The following is a 22,525-nucleotide window of genomic DNA, read 5'->3' as shown; positions in this document are numbered from 1 at the left end:
TCTCACACGGAGGGTGTTAGATTTCTGCGCCTGGAGCACGTAGGGTTTAGCGCATGTTTGGGCAGCATCGGAAAACACTCTGGAGTGACCTCACAAGTACAAGCCCCTGCTCCTCCATCAATTCAGGCTGAGAGGCGGGGGAACAGTAGCCCTGCAGTGAACTCGCAGACACGTACAGCACCACAGGAGAGCAGGGCCTGGCTTTTAGTCGATGTAGAGTGGATTTCTGGATTATTCCATTTGACCCACTGGGTTGTTACTCCGGAGACGGAATCTAAAGGGGAAACGTTCACCTTTTTAGATTCCTCATGAAAGAGTAAAAGGAATTTAATGTTGCATTTGGGGAGAACTTCCCTACCCTTTAGCTAAATGCAGTCTAATTCAGCAGATCCGCTTTTTAACCGGTAATTGTGTTATTCTTAGACACTTTTCTTTGCACATTCAGGGGTGAATTGACTAAAAAGTTTTGCAGTATTTCAGCACAAAAACTTTCCATACACTAAACTAAGCACTATTTGCTGGGTGCTGTTCACGTTGTGCTGTTATTGTTAGAGAAATGTAGGCGCTAAACAGAATTTTATTTAAACAAGCTTTGTTTATATTCATTTTCAATCGATCATGGCATCAGTAATTTATCAAATGACGGACAAATAATGGAGAAGACCAATATAAACAGGTGTAGTGGTCAAGCACATTTTTATCAGTTAAAGAGATACTCCACTTTTTTTTTTGGAAATATGCTCATTTTACAACTCCCCCAGAGTTAAACTGTTGAGTTTTACCGTTATTGAATCCATTCAGCCGATCTCCGGTTCTGGCGGTACCACTTTTAGCATAGCTTATCATACATCATTGGACAAGACCATTAGCATTTCTCAAAAAAAAAATGACCAAAGTGTTTCGATATTTTTCCTGTTCAAAACTTGACTCTTCTGTAGTTACATCGTGCACTAAGACCGACGGAAAATGTAAAGTTGTGATTTTCTAGGTTGATATGGCTAGGAACTATACTCTAATTCCTGCGTAATAATCAATCACTTTACTGCCGTACCATGAGTGCAGCAGGCGCAATGATGTGAAGCTGCGAAACTTTACATTTTCCATTGGTCTTAGTGCGCGATGTAACTACAGAAGTGTCAAGTTTTAAATAGGAAAAATATCAAAACACTTTGGTCTTTTTTTTTTTTTGGAGAAATGCTAATGGTCTTGTCCACTTCAATGATGTATGCTAAGCTATGCTAAAAGTGGTACCGCCAGAACCAGAAATCGGCTGAATGGATTCAATAATGGTAAAACTCAACAGTTAAACTCTGAGGGAGTTGTAAAAAGAGCCTATTTCCAAAAAAAAGTGGAGTATCCCTTTAAAAAAGTCAGTTCTGGTATCTGGATCGCAGTGGTAAACGATGCACAGTCCCAGTAAACTATGTCAGATTGCGGAAGTGTGTTGTAACCCCACAACCTAGCTGTAGGATGGAGAACATGCATCGTGCAAATTGTGTTTCGCAGTAAATTGGACTTTTTTTGTACAAATGATTTTATTCAAATCAAGTGTTAAATCCATGCAGACAGCAAATACGTGCAACTAAATGACGATATCAGTAGGTTCCAGTCTATTTTAGTGAATTCTAGTCCTCAGATTGAACAGCAAAATCTTTGTTGTACAATATCACACTCAATGACACATTCAAAGCATGTGACCTCACAACCTAACTGTTTTTGATGCAGACTGCATAGTTCCATGCATATTTAATGTCTGAACCCCCCACATGCGCACGTACAAACACACACGCCTAATTCTTACATAATAGGAGTTTGTGGAAGAACAGAATTATGTAATTCCTGAGGCTAGAATAGATTTTATGGAGATTAAGGAACACAAACATTTCTTAATCAACAGATAATTAATGGATATTCATATTATGCATGTCCAAATTCTATATAGAAGAGCAAAAGGTGCCCTTATTTTTGTGTTAGAGTACAAAAATTTGGCATAGGGGGTTGTTTCTGAAATGCGCAAAAGTAACTTAAAATTTGATCATTTTTTAAAAATATTTTCTTGCCAGCCATGAAAATGTTTTGCATAATTTTCTATTAAAACTATATATTTTTGTCTGATGTCAGTCATTATTATAGTTGTTAACGTTCATTATTATAGTAATGTAATGTGTTTTGAGAAATGAGGTAAACGCAAAAAAATGCGTTTTTGTGTTTTGGACGAGCCACAGTTTTAGAGATGCTCTGAAGGGAGGGTGGGATCTCATGCTTTCAAAGCTAACTTGCTATTGCTAGCTGCTCCAAACTGTCTACTCTACCGTTAACCTCTGTCTGCTGAGGGTGGAAGGTCAAATGCAGTTGACTTGACAAGACAACATTCCTCTAGGCTCTTCATTAACATTCTTCCTAGAACAGAATATGCTTATAAGGAGGCTGTTGTGATTATATTTTTTATTTGCTCAATGTGTAATTCCACAAACTTGTTGTAACAGTCCATAATTGGTACCAAACATTGGTATTGGCATTGGTGTCAGTGACTCATTTCAACAGTTTTCATTTGTGCAAGGAATATGCTGCAAATGCATTGTGGGATATTATAGGCATGTCATGATACATCCATGCTTTCTTCAAAAATGTCTGTAACACAAACATCTGATCAGGATGTAGCTTGATACCCTTTTTTAGGTTTCTGACACATTTCAACTCCTTGTCAACCAGATCCATAAATTTAATGACCATGTGGCTGTTTTTTATGTGTTGCAATTAGAACCAGGGTATCTGAATAGCTGAAAGCTGACGTGTTTAACCACTACTGCATCATGCACTCACACTAAGAACTATAACGATATCTTTAACTATAAAAAGTTTTTATAATCATTCTTATTCTACGAGAATAGAGAGCTCCACACCACATCTATAGACCTTTGATAGCATATTGATAGCGGCTCCCTGATGCACGCACATTTGTTAAAATCTCGAGATGGTTCTCACTGCAGAACATGAAATCCACGGGGAGGAGTCGGATCCAGATCCCTAAACCCAACCCTAATCCTACCCATCTCCACCCCTTGGATCTTGATCCGACTCCTCCCTGTGGATCTCATGTAATGCACTGAGGTGCTACTGAAAATCTCCCTGAATCTAGAGTGAGCGAGCAAGAGTGACCGTGCATACCGAGACAGAAAAAAAACTGTGCTCCAAACTAGAGCCCGACCGATAAAGGATTTTGAATGCCGATACAAATATTTTTTTGGTTTTAAAATCCGATATTACGATATATCGGCCGATATATATATATATTTTTTCAGAAACGCGCAACAAAACATTAACAGATTTCCCTAACATTAGTTATTTGTAGTTATTTATGAGTTTTAACTAAAATAATATGATAATGCAATTTAACTTTTCTTTTTCTAACTTCTAACTTTTTCTTTTCAACAGAACAGACTGATGATAGTGGCATTAGCTAGCTTTATGGTTAGCTAGTCTATGATGAGCCATAATTTAGCTATGAATTATGTCATACTGCAAATTGTAAAACATACATTTTCAATATAACAGGCCAAGGAGAGATGATACGTCTCATTGCTATAACTGTCACGCACTATTAAAGAAATATTTCACTCACATTGTCAAAAGTTAAAAAGACAGTCAGTTAACTACACTGTAACAACGTAACGTAACTATTACTAGCTAATTCCGCTTCACTTTCGGCTTATTTGACAGCAGCAAAACTGGACATGATAGTCACAAATTTTGCCATGCTTATTTGAGTTAAGAGAACTGATGGGGATGTTCTTTTTAATTGTTATTCAAGCAATGTATGTATCGTGACCAACTCAACGAGTGTTGCCAACAAGGATGGTGTAGAGTGCCCTCTGGTGGACAAACTATACAACTCCAACACTTATGACATGGTTCAAGCATGTTTCGTCCGTTTTTATTTTATTTTTGAAATATTCATATATCGGCCATTATAACTGCCGATACCGATAGGTTGGCCTGCCGATATATCGGTCTTGCTCTACTCCAAACCGTATAGCGCGAACGGCAGAGAGGGAGAGAGCGAGAGACCTTGCTGGTGTGCCTCATGAAGTGCATGTAAGACAGAGAGCATCCTGATTGGCCGATTGATAAAAATCGAGAAACGAACCGTGACCTTAGAATCGAAAATATAATCGAATTGAGGATTTGGAGAATAGTGACACCCCTAGATGACAGAATTTTATTTTTTTAAACTATCCCTTTAAACTCACTTCCTGTTTGTAACTAATCTAAACAAGGAGAGCATCGAGTTAGTGTCATTGTGTCCTCACTGAGCAGTGGATGGAGCTCAGAGCTCATTGGAGATGACTGGGGCAGTGGCGCGCTGTGAGGTCTGAACCCCTGCTAAGTGTGAAGTGAGTGGGAGGTGCACTGTGAGCTTGTGCCTTAGTTCTCCAGCAGGGGCACAAGCTGTTGCTGCAACTAAAGCTAGTTTGTAACAGGAAACATGAAATTAGCAGGATACTCCTACTCAGTGAGGCTTAGCACAATGTACAAGGGGATTATTTGGGCTTGTGGATAAGTAAGGTGTGTCTTTAAAGGTGGAGTGTGTCATTTTCATTCTCTTATCCTGTATTAGAGTGTTATACGTAAGGCATTCGAGGTGTAAAAGTGTAAACAATGTGACTGTTACTTGTTCGAGTCTTGTTTATTTGATCTCCATAGGCGGACATAGCAACATCTACTCAACCAATAGTGTGAGTTTGGGGGTGGGACTATCTGTGTGGTTGACCAATGAAGTTTGGAGAGTGCTCTGGGAAACCTGTTGGTAACAATAATTATTTTATGTGTGAAATTACACACTGCGCCTTTTACAGCCCGCAGTCACAATAAGGGGAAGCCTCATGAAGTGTCATCTTACAAATTTATTCCACTGCTGAGATGTGAGACGTTTTGTTTCATTCGTTTGTAATTTTGACATCATTAGTCCAGCACATCAGGGAATCCAGAAACATCTGGAATACTGAATTGGAAATGAAAAGCCCCATTTATGTAAACAGGCATCCATTTTCTCATTAGTCTGATTGCTGCTTGTTTGGCTTCTTGACTCAGGAGCGAATGTTTGTGTTACTCTTTGTTAGCAATAGCCCTCTATAGTTGATTAGTCATCTAACAACTGAGTAATTAGGTCAACTAGGTAATCTGATTTCATATAATACTTTTGGTAACGCTTCCTTTTACAGTACAGTACTTACAGTGTACTTACTTAGAAAGTACTGGCTAATATAAGGTAAGTACATGGAACAGGGGTAGGTTTAGGGGTAGCTTCAGCGTTAGTACTAGTTATTACCCAGTAATTGTTATTACTAAAATAAGTACATATGGGTAACTGGACTGTAAAAGGAAGTGTTACCATATTTTTATCAGTTTTATTTAAAAACTGACAGCTGTGGTTACATGAATTCACTGTAGAAAATACTGTGACAATGTTTCAGGTATTATTGAATGACATATTGGTGTCTGTTTATAACATATAGCCATATTTCATTAAATTATATAATGCTAATTTACTAAGCTACTGGAACTACCAAAATATGCTTTTTAGCTTAGAGTACTGAAAACCACCATGATAATTCTGTGGTAAAATAAAAGGCTTTACATGATGAATCCGAGTTCATCATAGCCTGTCCATAAATCATAAAGAGATATGGGGCTCGTAGGCACAAAGACAAAATACCATTTTTGGGGTAACAAACATGCAGTGGTGGAGGAAGTACTGAATCTCAGTACTTAAGTAAAAGTACAAATACCCAGATAAATATTTACTTTAGTAAAAGTAGAAGTAACACAATGACAACCATACTTAAGTAAAAAGTAAAAAGTACTTTATTTTAAATGTACTTTAAGTATTAAAAGTAAAAGTACTTGCATAACAATTTATTATCTTAATGTCTATTTTCTAATGATTAATAAAATATTTAATTCTAACTCATTCAACCTAATAGCCTACTCCTATAATGATGTTCAATAATGATGGAAAAAAAATGTCACCATTTCTGAAACAAGCTTGCAATTAGGCAATATCATGCTTATCCTTACTATATGTTAATAACTATGTTTGGCAGTAAACGCGATTCATTTATGGTGTAATTCTGAACCTCTTGGCTTGCCATAATCCTAACCAAACCAAACATATATTACACACGGTGTGTTTCCTATGCACGTAAAAACAAATTTCCACGTATGAGTTGCATGATAAACACACTGCGTGTGAGACGCATTTAGTGTGACCGGGTTGATATACTGTATCTATGGCAACCAAACGTCACTGGTGAGACAAACGTGCAACGAACGGATGGTCAGATTACGTTTTGGCAGGGGAAAAACTGATCAGAAAATGTAACGAAAATGTAACAGAAGTTGTAGAAATGTAGTGGAGTAGAAAGTATAATAATTGCTGCAAAATGTAACGAAGTAAAAGTAAAAAGTAGGCACTATTTATTGTACTTAAGTAAAGTAAAGATACGTGAAAAATGTACTTAAGTAAAGTAACAAAGTATTTGTACTTCGTTACATTCCACCACTACAAACATGACACAACATTCAAATAACAAAACCAGAATGTAACAAACATTTTTACAGTGTTTTTTCGATGGGAAACTCTCTTTGTGAAATGGTATCTTTAAATTAATTTCTGTTAAAACACAATCACACTGAAGTCTTTGGCCATTGTGTTGTCTTTCCATGACACTTGTGCTCGTGTTGAATACAAAAAAACTTGTATAATAGAAACGCATCCTAAGAAACCAGCTTAATGCAGCGCAACAGTCGGGTTGAGGAAGTAGAAATTGTTCCTTAAAAAAATAACATGGAAATATTTTAAAACTAACTACCACAAGCTCTGAGATTAAGTAATGATATATTGCAAACTGTATACAAGCTGAATTTCTGATAAAGAACAGTGCCTTAAATCCTCTAATATCAGAGAAGATGCTGTTCCCATTAAAATGAACACCCATAAAAAAGCTCATTAGTGAACTCACATTCCCAGTAAAAGCACCCTCAAATTGTGTAATTATTAGATTTATTTATTTATTTATTTTTTACGTTATTCATGGACTGATGACGTCACTTTGTAGGACAACTCGGAAGCTAGCGGCGCATGGGTTCCCTCGATCGAAAAGCTATGCGTTTTCCCCATAGACTTTTGGAAAATCGCAAAAAATAAGATCCGTGTTTAACAAAGAGTTGTGACCCTTACTCGTTTTGTCTATCAAGATAATCTTTACTAGTTAATTCAAAATGTATACATTTTGAAGCCTATATAAAGTTGAAAAACCATAAGCAGGTTATACTGGTGTGTTTTAAGTCATAGATCAAAACGTGAAAATATTTAGAGGCTTTGTTCACCACAGACCAGTGTTGGGTAAGTTACTCTAAAAAAGTAATTAATTACTAGTTACTAATTACCTCTTCAACAGTGTAATTAGATTACTGTACTAATTACTCTCTTTTAAAAGTATTTAATTACTTAATTCAAAATCCCATATCAGTCTTAACCAGCTGAATAATACAAGGATAGACATGAATCTGTTTTAATTCTTTCAAATAAATATATAAAATTGCATGAATTATCCTTAAACTGACCAAGGTGGAGAAGGTTACATTATAAAAACATACTTTTTAGCATCAGACAATACATTTTGATGTTAAACCCACTATTGTTTTATGTCTGATCTCATGACATTTCACACTTTTTACAATAATTCATACAAATTTGTACGAGTGCAGTTGTACAATTTAGACACCTCATAAAATGCAGACGAATCACTGTGAGATCGGATTGATCTATACACAGTATTTATTTACCTCAATTACATCAGAAGTAACTGTAATTAAATTACAGATAAATTAAGAGTAATCCCTTACTTTACATTTTCAATGGAAAAGTAATTAAATTGGTACAACTTGGTAATTAGTTACACCCAACACTGCCACAGACCTTATTTCAGGCGATTTAGCAAAAACCCATTCAAAAATCCCATAGATTTTAGAGCGAGGGAACCGGGAGTGCTAAAATGCTAACTCACTTCCTCGTTTTGGCCTACAAAGACACTGACTTGAAAATATGTATATGTACATGCCCCTACTCATTGTATTTGGTGTTACTTGTGTGCATTTCTTGAAGTGGACTCTTTATGCCGATATCCTTTCCCTCCACCTTTGATGAAACCGAGTGTACAATACTCGGATTCAAGATCCAACCGAAAGCCTTTAATCTTCTGAACGCTCTCTTTTTGATGTCAGGTTTGTTCAGTCTGGGTTTAGGCAGCGTCATGAGAGCGGTGCACAAGCTTAGAGCTGAGAGTCTCAAGTGACCTCTGAGCTGTCTCAAATTAATTGAAAAAATTGAGAGAAACCCGGCTGTGTTTTTTTCTTTTTCTTTTTCTTTTTTTTTTCATGGGTGGCTTAAGCAGGACTTGGTGGCACTTTGCAGCGTTTGTGTGTGTGCCATTGCACTGTGGCGGAGGATGAAAGGGGAACACTAGTCAGGTGGGATTGCTACAGAAATCTCCTGGCACCTGTCGCCTGGAAATCTTCCAGAGTGCTTTGAGGATGTCATTAACATTCCAGCAGCAACACTCTCCAAAACATAAAGTGGCGGGGAAAGAAAGAAATAAACGGTTTGCAAATTCCAGAGCGCACTGCTCAGTGTGCTGAAGTAACAGAGCGGTTTAGTGGTACAAATGAAATGAAGCAAGAGCGTTGGGCATGGGATTGTCTGGGAGTTGCCTTCCAGATGTATGACAGCTCTCATTTCTGGAATAACCTCTGCGCTCTCATTGTGAACCTCGATTTAAGAGTCTTGTGATGTGGCAGCTGTGAAACAGAGAGCGGGAGAGTGGTCTGGCCTGCTTCAGAGAAGTCTCCTGATACCTTAAACACACGTTTCTCCTTCCTGTGGAGGGAATAAGACTTGACTCGCATGTGTTCATGGAGGACTGGGAAGAGAGTCATAAGCCAGATAAGGAGTCCCTCCCTAAGGCTGTACTTACTTGAACTCACAATGAGAAGCTCATATCTGAATTCCTCGAATTATTGGAGGACGTGAATGTTTGGGTTTGTTGGTTCATGGAGAGAAAGAGGTGTTTCCCTTATTGCTCTGTTTCTCGCTCTCCCTCTGGCCCAGTGTTGCTGAATGTGTGCTACAACACTGTTTTAAAGTGATATTTCTTGGCAGAGATTCCAGGCGAGTAAACACTGCAAAAAAAGCATTTTCTCAATCAGTATTTGTGCTTTGTTTTCCAGTTGAGAAGCAAATTGTTTGAGATAATGAGACTTTCGAGAAATTCCCGCAAACTACGCTCTTGGAAGAAATGGTTCTGTTTAGAACCCTGCTTCATATATGGAACTCCAAAATGGTTCTATATAGAACCATTTTTTTTTTTGGTAAAAGGTTCTATTGGCCAAGTATGGAACCCCAGGGTTCTATATAGAACCCTTTTTTAAGAGTGTATAGAACCTTTTAGGGGTTCCAAATACGTAGTGCTGATAGAACCTTTTCTTCTAAGAGTGTATCAGAAATTGCATGTAAAAACTCTTTATTAGCAATGTTTCGGTCTCACGACCTTCATCAGGCATACACAAATTTTCAAACTCATCCCATTTAAGAGCACATGACCATTAACCAAGGCTAGAAAGGATTACTTTCTGCATTCAGTACATGACTCTGCTCAAAAAACCCCCCCAAAAAAACAAATAGATTAGCATAATTAGGGGCATCCCTTGAGGAATGAATGACGAAGCATTGTTTAATGTGATGCTATAAATTGGATTGCTTTGACTGTTTTTCTTTTCTTTTGTTTTCGATGATTGTTGTGATGATACAATGACGTTGATAATGTGGTGGTAATTATGTGCCTACAATTAGTCAAAGTGGTTACAGGTGTAGCCTTGTTTAATGGTTATGTGCTCTTAAATGGGATGAGTTTGAAAATTTGTGTATGCCTGATGAAGGTCGTGAGACCGAAACATTGCTAAAGAGTTTTTAAATGCAAGTTCTGATAGTGTGCGGGAGTTTCCCATTTGCAGTTGGTCGACCGATCTTTTAGCTATGGTCGTTTTTCCTATTATCTGCAGATGTGTGACTTTTTTTTATTTTTATTGATTACTTCTTAATACCTTGAAATATGACAAGCTATAGCAGTATTTTATTTTGGTTTTTGCTGTTTGATTTTAATCTCTTCTCAAAGGAAACACCAGGGATTAACCTGGTTTTAACTGTGGAAGTGCAAGTGTGAGATGCTAGTGTCAGTTTTTCCTTGTGTTTAGGAAAGAGAAAGGAAAAAGTCAATGAATTCCTTTCAGATGATGATGTGGCGAAGAGCCTGTAACATGAGATCATGGTTTCAGTTACCGATAGGCCCATTGATAGAAAAGATTTCCAGTGAGAGCTGACACTGAAAATTTTGAAAAAAGGTCAATTTCTAGGTTTAAATATGTTATTAGCTGTTTGGCTGGACTTTCTAATGCTCTTAGGAAGCAACGCTGGAACTGAAAGTGCTGAATTTTGGTTTTTTAAGACCCCTGACAGGAAAAACTGTGCGTTTGTGTGAGGTCTGACCTGATTCATATACAGCGTGTGTGTGTGTGCACATGTGTGTAAATACTTTCCAGTACTTAGAACCCACCGTCATTGCTTCATCACATCAACATTCCTGTTTAACTCTTTGCCATAATTGGGGAATTCTGGCTCTTTTCTCCTCTTTCATCTGTCATCCTTTGATTGCACCAAAACCAAAAAATCTGAAAAGAACTCCAGAGCTCTTCCTCCTCTCTCAGAGCTGCTCATATTCTCTGTCAGTTGATTAGAAAGGAGAAGAGATGTCTGTATGAAATACAGGCCAGCCATTGGAGAGGTTGTGGAAATAAAAAGCAGTAGGTCTGGCTCGGGGAACGTTGTTGTCTTTGCCCGGCTCAGGAGATAAATGATCAGAAGGAACATGTAAGGCTGTGCCTCTCTCTGTGGAATTGCTGTGTGTCTGATCACACACACTCAGGGTTCTGCTTTAAATCACGATTCAATAATCCTCGAGTAATCTGACATGAATCGTTGGCCTGGCACAATACCACATGGGTAGCTACTAAAATTCACTTTCACAAAAGATGAAGTGTGATAGAGTTCATATAATTTTGAATAAGGACACGGCTCACCTCAAAATCAAAATTCTGTAATCATTGACTTGTTTTTGTTCTTCTGCCATGTCTGGTTCCAAACCAGTATGACTTTTTCAGGGAAACATAAAAGGAAGGAGAGTAAATGATGATTGTATTTACATTTTTGGGAGAACTATCCCTTTAGAGAGGCCATGTTGTAGCATTTGTAGGCTTTTGGAATTATATTCCAGTACCATATCAGTTATCAGATGATGGTAATGATTTTTATCGGACGTTATTTGATATATGACCAATATTGGATATTTATTTGTACATGCTTATTTCGTCTATTTTTTACATTTAGATAAGTTACAAAGTTGCTAAAAACATTTGAATATATACAGTATATGATATCTGATTTAAGATCAATCAGCTCTGTTGTCCCAACAAAAACACATGAGGAAGCCCATCATCATAAGTCCGACTAATCAAAGACCTCATAAGCTCGTTGGCTTTGCTTAAAACGAGACGAATGAAAAACACTGCAAATGTTCTGTGTGAATGAAAACACGAGTCACTGCTTTTGTAAAGCAGATATCCTTACAGTTCTGAATGAAGCAAATCATGTTTAAAAACAAGGTTAATATCCCATTTTCTTCCAACACATGTTTGGAAACAGTCCAAATCCGATCGTGATAGAAACCTAAATCTTAGCTTCTCTCAAGGCTAGTATTGAATAACGGTCATCAGGAACTGTGGAAAAACTGCTCTCATCTAGGATCCAAAGCAAACAAAGCTGGTCTTCTATGTACTATATTCCTGACTGACAGTCTAGTTCATGATATGCCGCTCTTTTAAAGAGTTTTATTATACCTGGAGGGCATTTCCATTCATCTCAGAAGCTTTGCTTCTTTTCAAGAATTTGCTGGTATAGCATTCATTTAATTTTGAATAAAGAAATAATTTACCTCAAAATAAATTTTTCTGTCATCGTTTACTAATCCTTGTGTCATTCCAAACGTTTATGACTTTCTTTATGATTTCTGAGACAGCTGGAGAAAGCTATCTCTCACCATTTCCATTCATCACATTAGCATCACACTCCATCGTCATTAGTGTCATTACACCCAACCACCCACACGCCTCTCTTTCATCATATGTAAAACTCTTTTTTTACACTATATAAACAGCTTTCTAATAGCCTCCTGGTGTTATGTCAGAGTCTGGCGTCTTATGAGCCTCATACCGGAGAAGTGCACTGCACTTCCTCACTGTCTCATGGACTGCAATACTTTGTCTCTATCTCTCTCTCTCTTTCCCTCTATTTCAACATCTATTTTCTCTCTTACACACAAGCACTTTGTCTCAATTATATCTCTCTTAGTTCTCATTTTAAAGCATTGAGACATTTGTTCTGTTCCAAAAACCTACGGAGGCAGCATTTTTGAAATGTGAAGACTGTTCGGTGATTTTTCTGTGTGACTATTTTCACCTAATGTTGCTAAGGCAGCGTTATATGAATCTTACAAATCAATTGCGACGAAGTGAAAACATAAAGATCGCGACGAGGTGAGAGAAATGTCAAATGTAAATAAACTTTAATTCAATATTGAACTAAAAAGCATCAAAATCAAAATGTTATGTAATTAAAAAAGTGATTTATTTACCCAATATTTGAAAGTGCTATGTATAATTATGCTTAAAAGATTATTGCACTATTAGCTTAGCAAAATGAGTGTGAATGCTGTGAATGCTGCACAAGATGACCTCCGCCATCCAGAGACTCTTTACGTCCCGTCTGCCGAGCCAGAGACTGTTCACGTCCCGTCTGCCGAGCCAGACCCTGAACATGTCCCGTCTGCCGAGCCAGACCCTGAACATGTCCCGTCTGCCGAGCCAGAGACTGTTTACGTCCCGTCTGCCGAGCCAGAGACTGTTTACGTCCCGTCTGCCGAGCCAGACCCTGAACATGTCCCGTCTGCCGAGCCAGAGACTGTTCACGTCCCGTCTGCCGAGCCAGACCCTGAACATGTCCCGTCTGCCGAGCCAGACCCTGAACATGTCCCGTCTGCCGAGCCAGAGACTGTTTACGTCCCGTCTGCCGAGCCAGAGACTGTTTACGTCCCGTCTGCCGAGCCAGAGACTGTTCACGTCCCGTCTGCCGAGCCAGAGACTGTTCACGTCCCGTCTGCCGAGCCAGACCCTGAACATGTCCCGTCTGCCGAGCCAGAGACTGTTCACGTCCCGTCTGCCGAGCCAGAGACTGTTCACGTCCCGTCTGCCGAGCCAGACCCTGAACATGTCCCGTCTGCCGAGCCAGAGACTGTTCACGTCCCGTCTGCCGAGCCAGAGACTGTTCACGTCCCGTCTGCCGAGCCAGACCCTGAACATGTCCCGTCTGCCGAGCCAGACCCTGAACATGTCCCGTCTGCCGAGCCAGAGACTGTTCACATCCCGTCTGCCGAGCCAGAGACTGTTCACGTCCCGACTGCCGAGCCAGAGACTGTTCACGTCCCGACTGCCGAGCCAGAGACTGTTCACGTCCTGTCTGCCGAGCCAGAGACTGTTCACGTCCCGTCTGCCGAGCCAGACCCTGAACATGTCCCGTCTGCCGAGCCAGACCCTGAACATGTCCCGTCTGCCGAGCCAGAGACTGTTCACGTCCCGTCTGCCGAGCCAGAGACTGTTCACGTCCCGTCTGCCGAGCCAGAGACTGTTCACGTCCCGTCTGCCGAGCCAGAGACTGTTCACGTCCCGACTGCCGAGCCAGAGACTGTTCACGTCCCGTCTGCCGAGCCAGAGACTGTTCACGTCCCGTCTGCCGAGCCAGAGACTGTTCACGTCCCGTCTGCCGAGCCAGACCCTGAACATGTCCCGTCTGCCGAGCCAGACACTGTTCACATCCCGTCTGCCGAGCCAGAGACTGTTCACATCCCGTCTGCCGAACCAGAGACTGTTCACGTCCCGACTGCCGAGCCAGAGACTGTTCACGTCCCGTCTGCCGAGCCAGAGACTGTTCACGTCCCGTCTGCCGAGCCAGAGACTGTTCACGTCCCGTCTGCCGAGCCAGAGACTGTTCACGTCCCGTCTGCCGAGCCAGAGACTGTTCACGTCCCGTCTGCCGAGCCAGAGACTGTTCACGTCCCGTCTGCCGAGCCAGAGACTGTTCATGTCCCGTCTGCCGAGCCAGACCCTGAACATGTCCCGTCTGCCGAGCCAGACACTGTTCACATCCCGTCTGCCGAGCCAGAGACTGTTCACATCCCGTCTGCCGAACCAGAGACTGTTCACGTCCCGACTGCCGAGCCAGAGACTGTTCACGTCCCGTCTGCCGAGCCAGAGACTGTTCACGTCCTGTCTGCCGAGCCAGACCCTGAACATGTCCCGTCTGCCGAGCCAGACACTGTTCACATCCCGTCTGCCGAGCCAGAGACTGTTCACATCCCGTCTGCCGAGCCAGACCCTGAACATGTCCCGTCTGCCGAGCCAGACACTGTTCACATCCCGTCTGCCGAGCCAGAGACTGTTCACATCCCGTCTGCCGAACCAGAGACTGTTCACGTCCCGACTGCCGAGCCAGAGACTGTTCACGTCCCGTCTGCCGAGCCAGAGACTGTTCACGTCCTGTCTGCCGAGCCAGAGACTGTTCACGTCCCGTCTGCCGAGCCAGAGACTGTTCACGTCCCGTCTGCCGAGCCAGAGACTGTTCACGTCCCGTCTGCCGACTCCGTGTCTCTGCACAAGATGGCCTCCGCCATCCAGAGACTGTGTCCCCTCTAGGATACCTCAGTTCAAATTGAAACTTCTAAATTGACACTCATATTTTTTCCTGGCTGTGGATTGGGTGTAAATGAAAAATATTTCTCTCTCTTTGAAGTGAAGACAGTAATTTGCTAGGCGGTGGGGTATTGAGATACCTTGTGAAAGAATTTTGGCTATCAATTCCTGTTAAATTTGACAACAAGAAAAGTTAAGTTAGGGCCAAAATTGCCAGGTGGAGCCAAGAAAACTAGAAGCCGTAATATCAATAGAATAGATACAGTACTCTTTGTTTTGTAGCTGTCAGAGTCATACAAATATCAGCTTTATGAGCAATCTCACATATACAGAGGGTTATGGATTTCTTATTGGACTGGGAGGGTGGCCAGTTCCCACACATTCATGCGCATACAAACACAGATAATGCTTCTGAATCTTCTCATGAACTCTCTTGGATATTTTGGCAGATAGTGACACTGCAGACCGGCTGATGTCCACCCAACCACAGTTTCGCTGGTATGGAGGTCTTAGATGAAGTTGGATGGTACAGCTGGACTGGCTTGTTCTGTTGTGTTGTGTTATTTTTTGCTTTGACTGTAACAAACCACAACATTTTACTATAGATTGTTCACTTGAAACCATTAGAGGCTAACTCTGTGTGCTCGAGAGGGCCAAAAGATAGGCATTAGCCATAGATTCTCCATGAGGAAAGAGGGGCTTTGGTTTTGATGACGGGTTCCATTTCAGATTACAGGATTTGGAGATGTCCCAAAGGAGTCCAAATGGAAAGAATTAGTCGGTTGAAACACATACATGTTCGATTGTCCTCTAAAATTGTATAGTGACTAGTTTTTCCAAGTAGTCGGTCAGCCTCAGTTCTTTGCACAAAGTATGAAAATGTGTTTTTTGGGAAAATGTTATTCAGACTCTGAACAAGAATTTTTCAAAGGTGCTCAGATTTTTCTTTTACATCTGCCCAAAGACTTGAATGACTGAATTTATTGATACATCTACACTAACTTGGATTCATTTGTTCATCGACCAAAACAAAATGCTCTGGAAGGAATCCCAACAATATTGTTTCTCTTTGTTGCATCTTTTTTTTCTATGTTTTGGCCATCCGTCCGCACACATTTTTATCCTGTGAAAATGGAGCTTTTTGAAGACACTCTACCAAGAGGATACATTTGAAAACTTTTTTGATTTTGGAAACACTTGAAACACCACTTTACTTAACAACTGTTTGATGAACAATAAAACTTATATTTTACCACATTTTACCAAAAAGTGAAACCCTTGAAATATAAATATATATATATATATATATATATATATATATATATATGTATATACATATATATACATTTTAAGAAATAAACTGCAGTTTTGCTTCTTTCAAAACATTGACAACTTACCGACCCCAGACATGTAAACAGTAGCGTGTGTGTATTTTTTTTTACTTCAATCTTAAACTATCTTGTGCATTATTGCTCTAGTAAATTGATATTGTATTTTGATATTGATATGATATTGGTATTCCTAATATCATATGTTTTGATATTTTTATTGGTAAATAAGGAAAAAATACTTATTGTTGCAAAGTGTATAACATGTTATGCAGATCATGCATTATACTATTAATTGGTTCTTTAACCTCCGGCGACACTGTCATTTCCATTTGCAATAGAGACGACACACACTGTTTTGAGTGGATTTTAGGAGAGGACAAAAGCATATGCGAGTCTATTTTGTTTTTACATCAGCACTTTCAGTCAATGTGGACCAACGGCAACGGCAGCCCTTCATGCAGTGGTGTCGATTTATGCAGTGTACGGGCATTTCCTTCGTAATGAACCCTCGGGGGAAGCAAGAGGGAGGTGGCGGGACCACTCGCTGTGTAATATTTCCTGGGAGACTAAGCTAAACGACTAGCTCAGCGGCCTGCACTCTGCCGGGCTTCAGTATTGTGATGACTGAGGGGGCTCCGGCCGGCGTGACTTTAACAGTCCTGTTTGAAGTTCACATCAGAGAAGAGGTCTAGCATTGCTATTCAATTCGCGCTCTCATTGGGGCTGTCTAATTTGCTATGGAAGCAAAGGGAAAAGACCCTGTGCTCTGGCAGGGAAAAGCCAATAAGTCGTAGGGACTGCGACATGTCCTACAATTGATTAGCTCTGTGTGTCTAAAGCCTTGTAGACTCTCTCTCTCTCTCTCTCTCTCATTACGTTCTCAGCACTCCTAGCAGTGGATGTGGCTCGTCGCCCAAATCCAACGAATCTCAACTAGACACGGCGAGATCGGAACATGAGCTGTCAAGTGTGTCTGTCAGTGAGTTTGTTCTCTCTGGCAGAGAGATTCAAATTCATCTTTGCTCACGGTTTGGATTTCCCTCTTTGCCCTCATAGACTATTCTCACCTAACTGCACAAACGAGACAATCTCATGTTTGCTCCCTTTAAGCAGTGAATTGTTCTGAAACATTAGCGGCAGTTTGTTTTTGCTAATGACAGGCAATGTCACAGAGTTTTAGGGATGGTCGGGGCCCGAACACACAAGTTAGATGCAGAAAAGGGATGGATCGATTCAGAGATCGGGTTGCTCGAGGGCTTCTTCCAAAGCTGATGAAAACATGATATAGCAGGCTTACAGAAATAGCCTTTATAGCTGATTGGCTTAATGGACTCGATGTGCAAGCTTTGTGCTGTACCTGCCTTTGAAATTCCTAATCTCTACCTCTCTTTCTCTCTTTCAAACCTGTCAGGCAGGGATGATCCGTGCAGGTCAAGAGGAGTTTTTTATCGAGCCACTGGAGAGAGGAGGCGACGTGACAGGAGAGGAGGAAGGAGGACCCGGGCGTCATCACATCGTCTACCGCTCCTCTGACATCAAGAAGCCGCCCGTCAATCAGCCCGCTGACTTTCACCCCAGAGGTCAGATCACCTTTATGACACCAGCTCTTCATGGAGCGCTGCAGCGAGTCCTTCACATGCATGCTGATGACTAGGGAGAGATGCTGAAGTTCAATTTCAATGCTGGTTTATGGCAGTGTGGCTTTGTCTTTTTGATGAAACTGGTTGGCCAAGGGAGGATTGATAGTAAAGTTAACAGGGTTATGCAGTAAGGCATTTCCTTCTTGCCTGGTCAACCTAGTAGTACACATTTCTACTTGCTTTATTGATAATTTACTCACCCCCATGTCATCCAAGATGTCCATGTCTTTCTTTCTTCAGTCGAAAAAAATTAAGGTTTCTGATGAAAACATTCCAGCATTTTTCTCCATATAATGAACTTCAATGGGAACCAAACGGTTCAAGGTCCAAAAGACACTTTCAGTACAAACTGCAAACTGTTCAAAGGGCTTTAAACGATTCCAGACGATGAATAAGGGTCTTATCAAGCGAAACAATTTAAAAAAAATAACAACGTTTAAGTTGTATAAGCTCAAATGCTGTTCGCGTTCGTGACTCTCCTGTTCGAACTCGTTCATCAAAATGAACAAATCTTTTTCCGAGTCAATTCGTTCGTTTCGTTCGTTGAATGAACCAAATGACTCGGAAAAAGATTTGTTCATTTTGATAAACGAGTTCGAACAGGAGAGTCACAAACGCGCATCACAGAACAGAGAAAGGTGAGCATTTGAGCTTATAAAACTTAAACTTTGTATTAAATGAGCGATCGTTTCGCTTGATAAGACCCTTATTAATCGTCTGGAATCGTTTAAAGCCCTTTGAACAGTTGTCTTTTCTGAAAGTGTCTTTTGGCCCTTGAACTGTTTGGTTACCAGTAAAGTCCATTATATGGAGAAAAATGAATGTTTTAGAATGTTTTCATCAAAAACCTTAATTTATTTTTGACTGAAGAAAGAATCACATGGACATCTTGGATGACATGCGGGTGAGTAAATTATCGGCAAAAGTTTTTTCAAAAGTGACCTACTCCTTTAATTTTAACGTACGTTCATTTTAATCAACTTTAACAGCTCACTGACCCCCTCCTTTCCCCACAATTGCTGAGAGGTTTTAGTTTAAATAAACTAAATTTCTGCCAAAATGGGCACTGGAAAAAAACAAAACAAATCTACAATATCTACGCGATATACTGTATATAGACACTATACAGTTAGGAAATTCCATTCATTTATAAACTCTTTTGCTTTAAAATATTGGCATACATGGCAAAACATTAATGATTGGTTTGTTAGTTTCAATCCATTCTCACTGATGCTACCAAGACTCAAATCTTATTGCAATTTCAACAAAACCTCCTCTATATAAACCAACAGTTAAAACAAGTTGATAAAACCACATTACTTATTAATGCGTGTTAAATGTAACCTGTTTAGCAATACTGCTTAGGCTGTATCCATTTGAACTAGTTTACAATCAGAGCTTCACTGTCTATCAAAGCTAAAAGCCAAGTCTTGTAGTGTAAAAGAAATAGTTTCTTCAAAAACTGACAATTCAGGTGAGTAAATAATGTAACGTTTTGGTTGAACTGTTCCTTACTATATCAGGATACATTACTTGGATGAAGTAAAGAAAGTTCTCCAGGGCTGAGTCATTGCCCAGGCTGTTCGTACGTCCCTCCACCCCCTTATTTGTCTCACTCAGCATCCCGTGTGAGGACAGGAGCAGCAGAGTGACTGGATAAAGTCATAAACTTCTCTAAAAAGGTTTCACATGTCACTTTGAGTTTGAGCGGTCGAGTTCAGCCGGGGGATATGGAGAGGCTCGACATGTGTCACAGTCCCTTCGCGTTTTCATTTTTCTTCTCAGCCTTGTTGTTTCAGAGGACTGCATGAATTGCTTAACTGCAGTGCTGCATAACAGAACCCTGTCTTGACCATTTGACCAAAATTCTTTCTTATCCTTTTTTAAAGGACTTTAGGATTAGCACTGTAATCATCTCCAGTAACACTTTTAAAAAGCAATTTACTTTCTCAATGGCGAAACCTGAATTCATCCCTACTATTCAAAAATTTGGGGTTGTTTCAATATTGTAATGTTTCTGAACCTAGGAGGCATTTATATGATCAAAAATACAGTACAGGCAATATTATTGTGAAAATTGTTTTTCAATTTAAAACATCTGTTTTCTATGGAAGCTTGTTTTTGCCAATGAATTAAAAAAAATATATAATAATTGCGACTTTTTATCACACAATTGTGAGATATGAAGTCAGAATTATAAGAAATAAAGTCACAATTGCGGGATATAAAGTCGCAGTTCTGAGAAATAAATTCGCAATTGCGAGATATAAAGTCACAATTATGAGAAATAAAGTCACAATTATGAGAAATACAGTTGCAATTGCGAGATATAAAGTCGCAATTATGAGAAATACATTCGCAATTGCGAGATATAAAGTCACAATTATGAGAAATAAAGTCACAATTATGAGAAATAAAGTCGCAATTGCGAGATATAAAGTCGCAATTATGAGAAATAAAGTCGCCATTATGAGAAATACAGTTGCAATTACGAGATATAAAGTCGCAATTATGAGAAATACATTCGCAATTGCGAGATATAAAGTCGCAATTATGAGAAATAAAGTTGCAATCATGAGAAATAGAGTCGCAATTGCGAGATGTAAAGTCGCAATTATGAGAAATAAAGTCGCAATTCTGAGAAATAGTCACAATTGCGAGATGTAAAGTCGCAATTATGAGAAATAAAGTTGCAATTATGAGAAATAGAGTTGCAATTGCGAGATATAAAGTCGCAATTCTGAGAAATTAAGTCGCAATTATGAGATATAAAGTTGCAATTATGAGAAATAAAGTTGCAATTGCGAGATATAAAGTCGCAATTCTTAGAAATAAAGTCGCAATTATGAGAAATAAAGTTGCAATTGCGAGACTTTATCTCGCAATTCTGACTTTTTTTCCTCACAATTGCGAGTTTACATCTCGCAATTCTGACTTTATAACACATAATTGCCAGTTTATCTCAAAATTCTGACATCTTTTCTCAGAATTGTGAAATATTAACTCGCAATTGTGAGTTGTTAGGCCAATTCATTTTCATTTTCAGAAGCAAGTACTGAATATTTCTTGTTAATATCAATGTTTATTAAATATATTTTTGTGGAAACTGATACTTTTTTGATGAATAGAATCTTTATTTGAACTTAAAATCATTTGTAAAATTATACGTTAATGTCTCTGATGCCACTTTTGATCATGGTAGTGCAATAACAACAATCAGTGTTTCCAAAATTCTTTGAATGCGGTATAAATGAATCTATACAAGAATAAAAATAGTGAGGATCAAATGAATAAACCCATAACGAACCAAAGTCTCAAATTTACCTATGTTTGCATAGGGTTTTTTTGACGAGATATTTCCCGGTTGCCTTGACTGAGAGCTTGTTACTTTTTAATTGCGTTTTAAAATTAAGATTCTAAGACATAATATCAAAGTGAAATGTGTATGGTCAGTATAAACAACTATTCTAAGCGTTTTCTCTCACATTTCAGGCGATTTTGATACTTCTGTTTTTTCTTTTTTTTTCCGAACACATCAAATTGAAGTCATAAATCAGTCATAACCTTTAGGGGTGTGTCCGTTCATCAGATTCATCTTTATTCAACTTTAACTTGAGGGGAAAGGTTACACATATGGCAGTAGGCTTGATGTTTAATTGCATTGTGGAAGTGCGGTTATGCCCAAGCCGGTACTAAAAATAACTGGACAATATATCCGTAAGTGAATCTCTGTGTCTTGAGCGAGCAGGTCTTTGGCGACATCAGCTGGAGCGCGTGTGTGCGTATGAGAAGCTGCTTCTCTCATTGAATTCCAGCAGAGACTTGCTGGACTCAGGCAGCCAGTGTCTACGTGGCAAAGCTTGATGAGAGTTTAAGTTCGGCTTGGCAGACGCGCACAATTCAGAATTGCTGCAAAAATGGTGGGAGGAGAGAAGGGTGAGAGGATTTTTCCCTAAGTTTCATAATCAGATATTCTGGAAAAACGCCTCCGCTCAGTTTCTATAATGTCTTTATTGTTTATTTGGTTTAGATAACTGCTTTAGAGGGTTTGTTTTGTGAATTACCATGGACTCGTATGGACCAGATTTGACCTCGACTTCGTCTTTGGCCTTCTAGTATTGACTCTATAATGATGTATCTCATGCTAGCATGCTAACAAGGGGTTGGATAGTGTACGAATATCTTATTTTATTGTACTTTTTGGAAGTGTCTGCCAGTCTCAAGCATTTATATGACTTTAGAAGCTGTTGCTGCACTCTTTCTAGAAAGCTCTTATTCTGTTCACTCACACAATCATAAAAGGACTTCCTGTTACTGTAACCTGAGAAAGGGGGGCTAGCCTTCACAACACTGAATCATCAATACTTTGTGCTTTCTCATTGCTTTTGCTATCAGAATAATGCAGGTGAATGTAGAGTTCCCCTCCTCTCTGGAACGCTTCACATTTGAGGACGGCTGTTTTTCAAACTAAATGCCGGACATGCTAATTATTTAGCATGTTTCAATCCAAGTTGCAAGTTTAATTAGGTCAATAAATAGCCTTATTTCCATGATTTAATTTTCACAGATGCAAAGCTAATGTTAAAATTCTATACTATTTTGACTAAATAAAATAAAAATAAAACACTTAAGATACAGTAT

At 39.6% G+C, this 22,525-nt stretch overlaps 1 protein-coding gene across 1 annotated transcript in view; it reads left to right on the top strand.

Moving 5' to 3' along the window:
- Positions 1–22,525, top strand: part of adamts2a (ADAM metallopeptidase with thrombospondin type 1 motif, 2a) — a 58,397-nt gene that overhangs the window by 5,776 nt on the left and 30,096 nt on the right. The window contains exon 3 of the mRNA XM_039694043.2: positions 17,656–17,824. Within this exon, the coding sequence (XP_039549977.2) occupies positions 17,656–17,824 (169 nt within the window). The remainder of the gene's footprint in view (positions 1–17,655; positions 17,825–22,525) is intronic.

Source organism: Pimephales promelas, chromosome 19, assembly GCF_988280905.1.
Source record: "Pimephales promelas chromosome 19, fPimPro1.hap1.1, whole genome shotgun sequence".
Taxonomy (NCBI): domain Eukaryota; kingdom Metazoa; phylum Chordata; class Actinopteri; order Cypriniformes; family Leuciscidae; genus Pimephales; species Pimephales promelas.
This window is presented reverse-complemented; position numbering and strand designations above follow the sequence as displayed.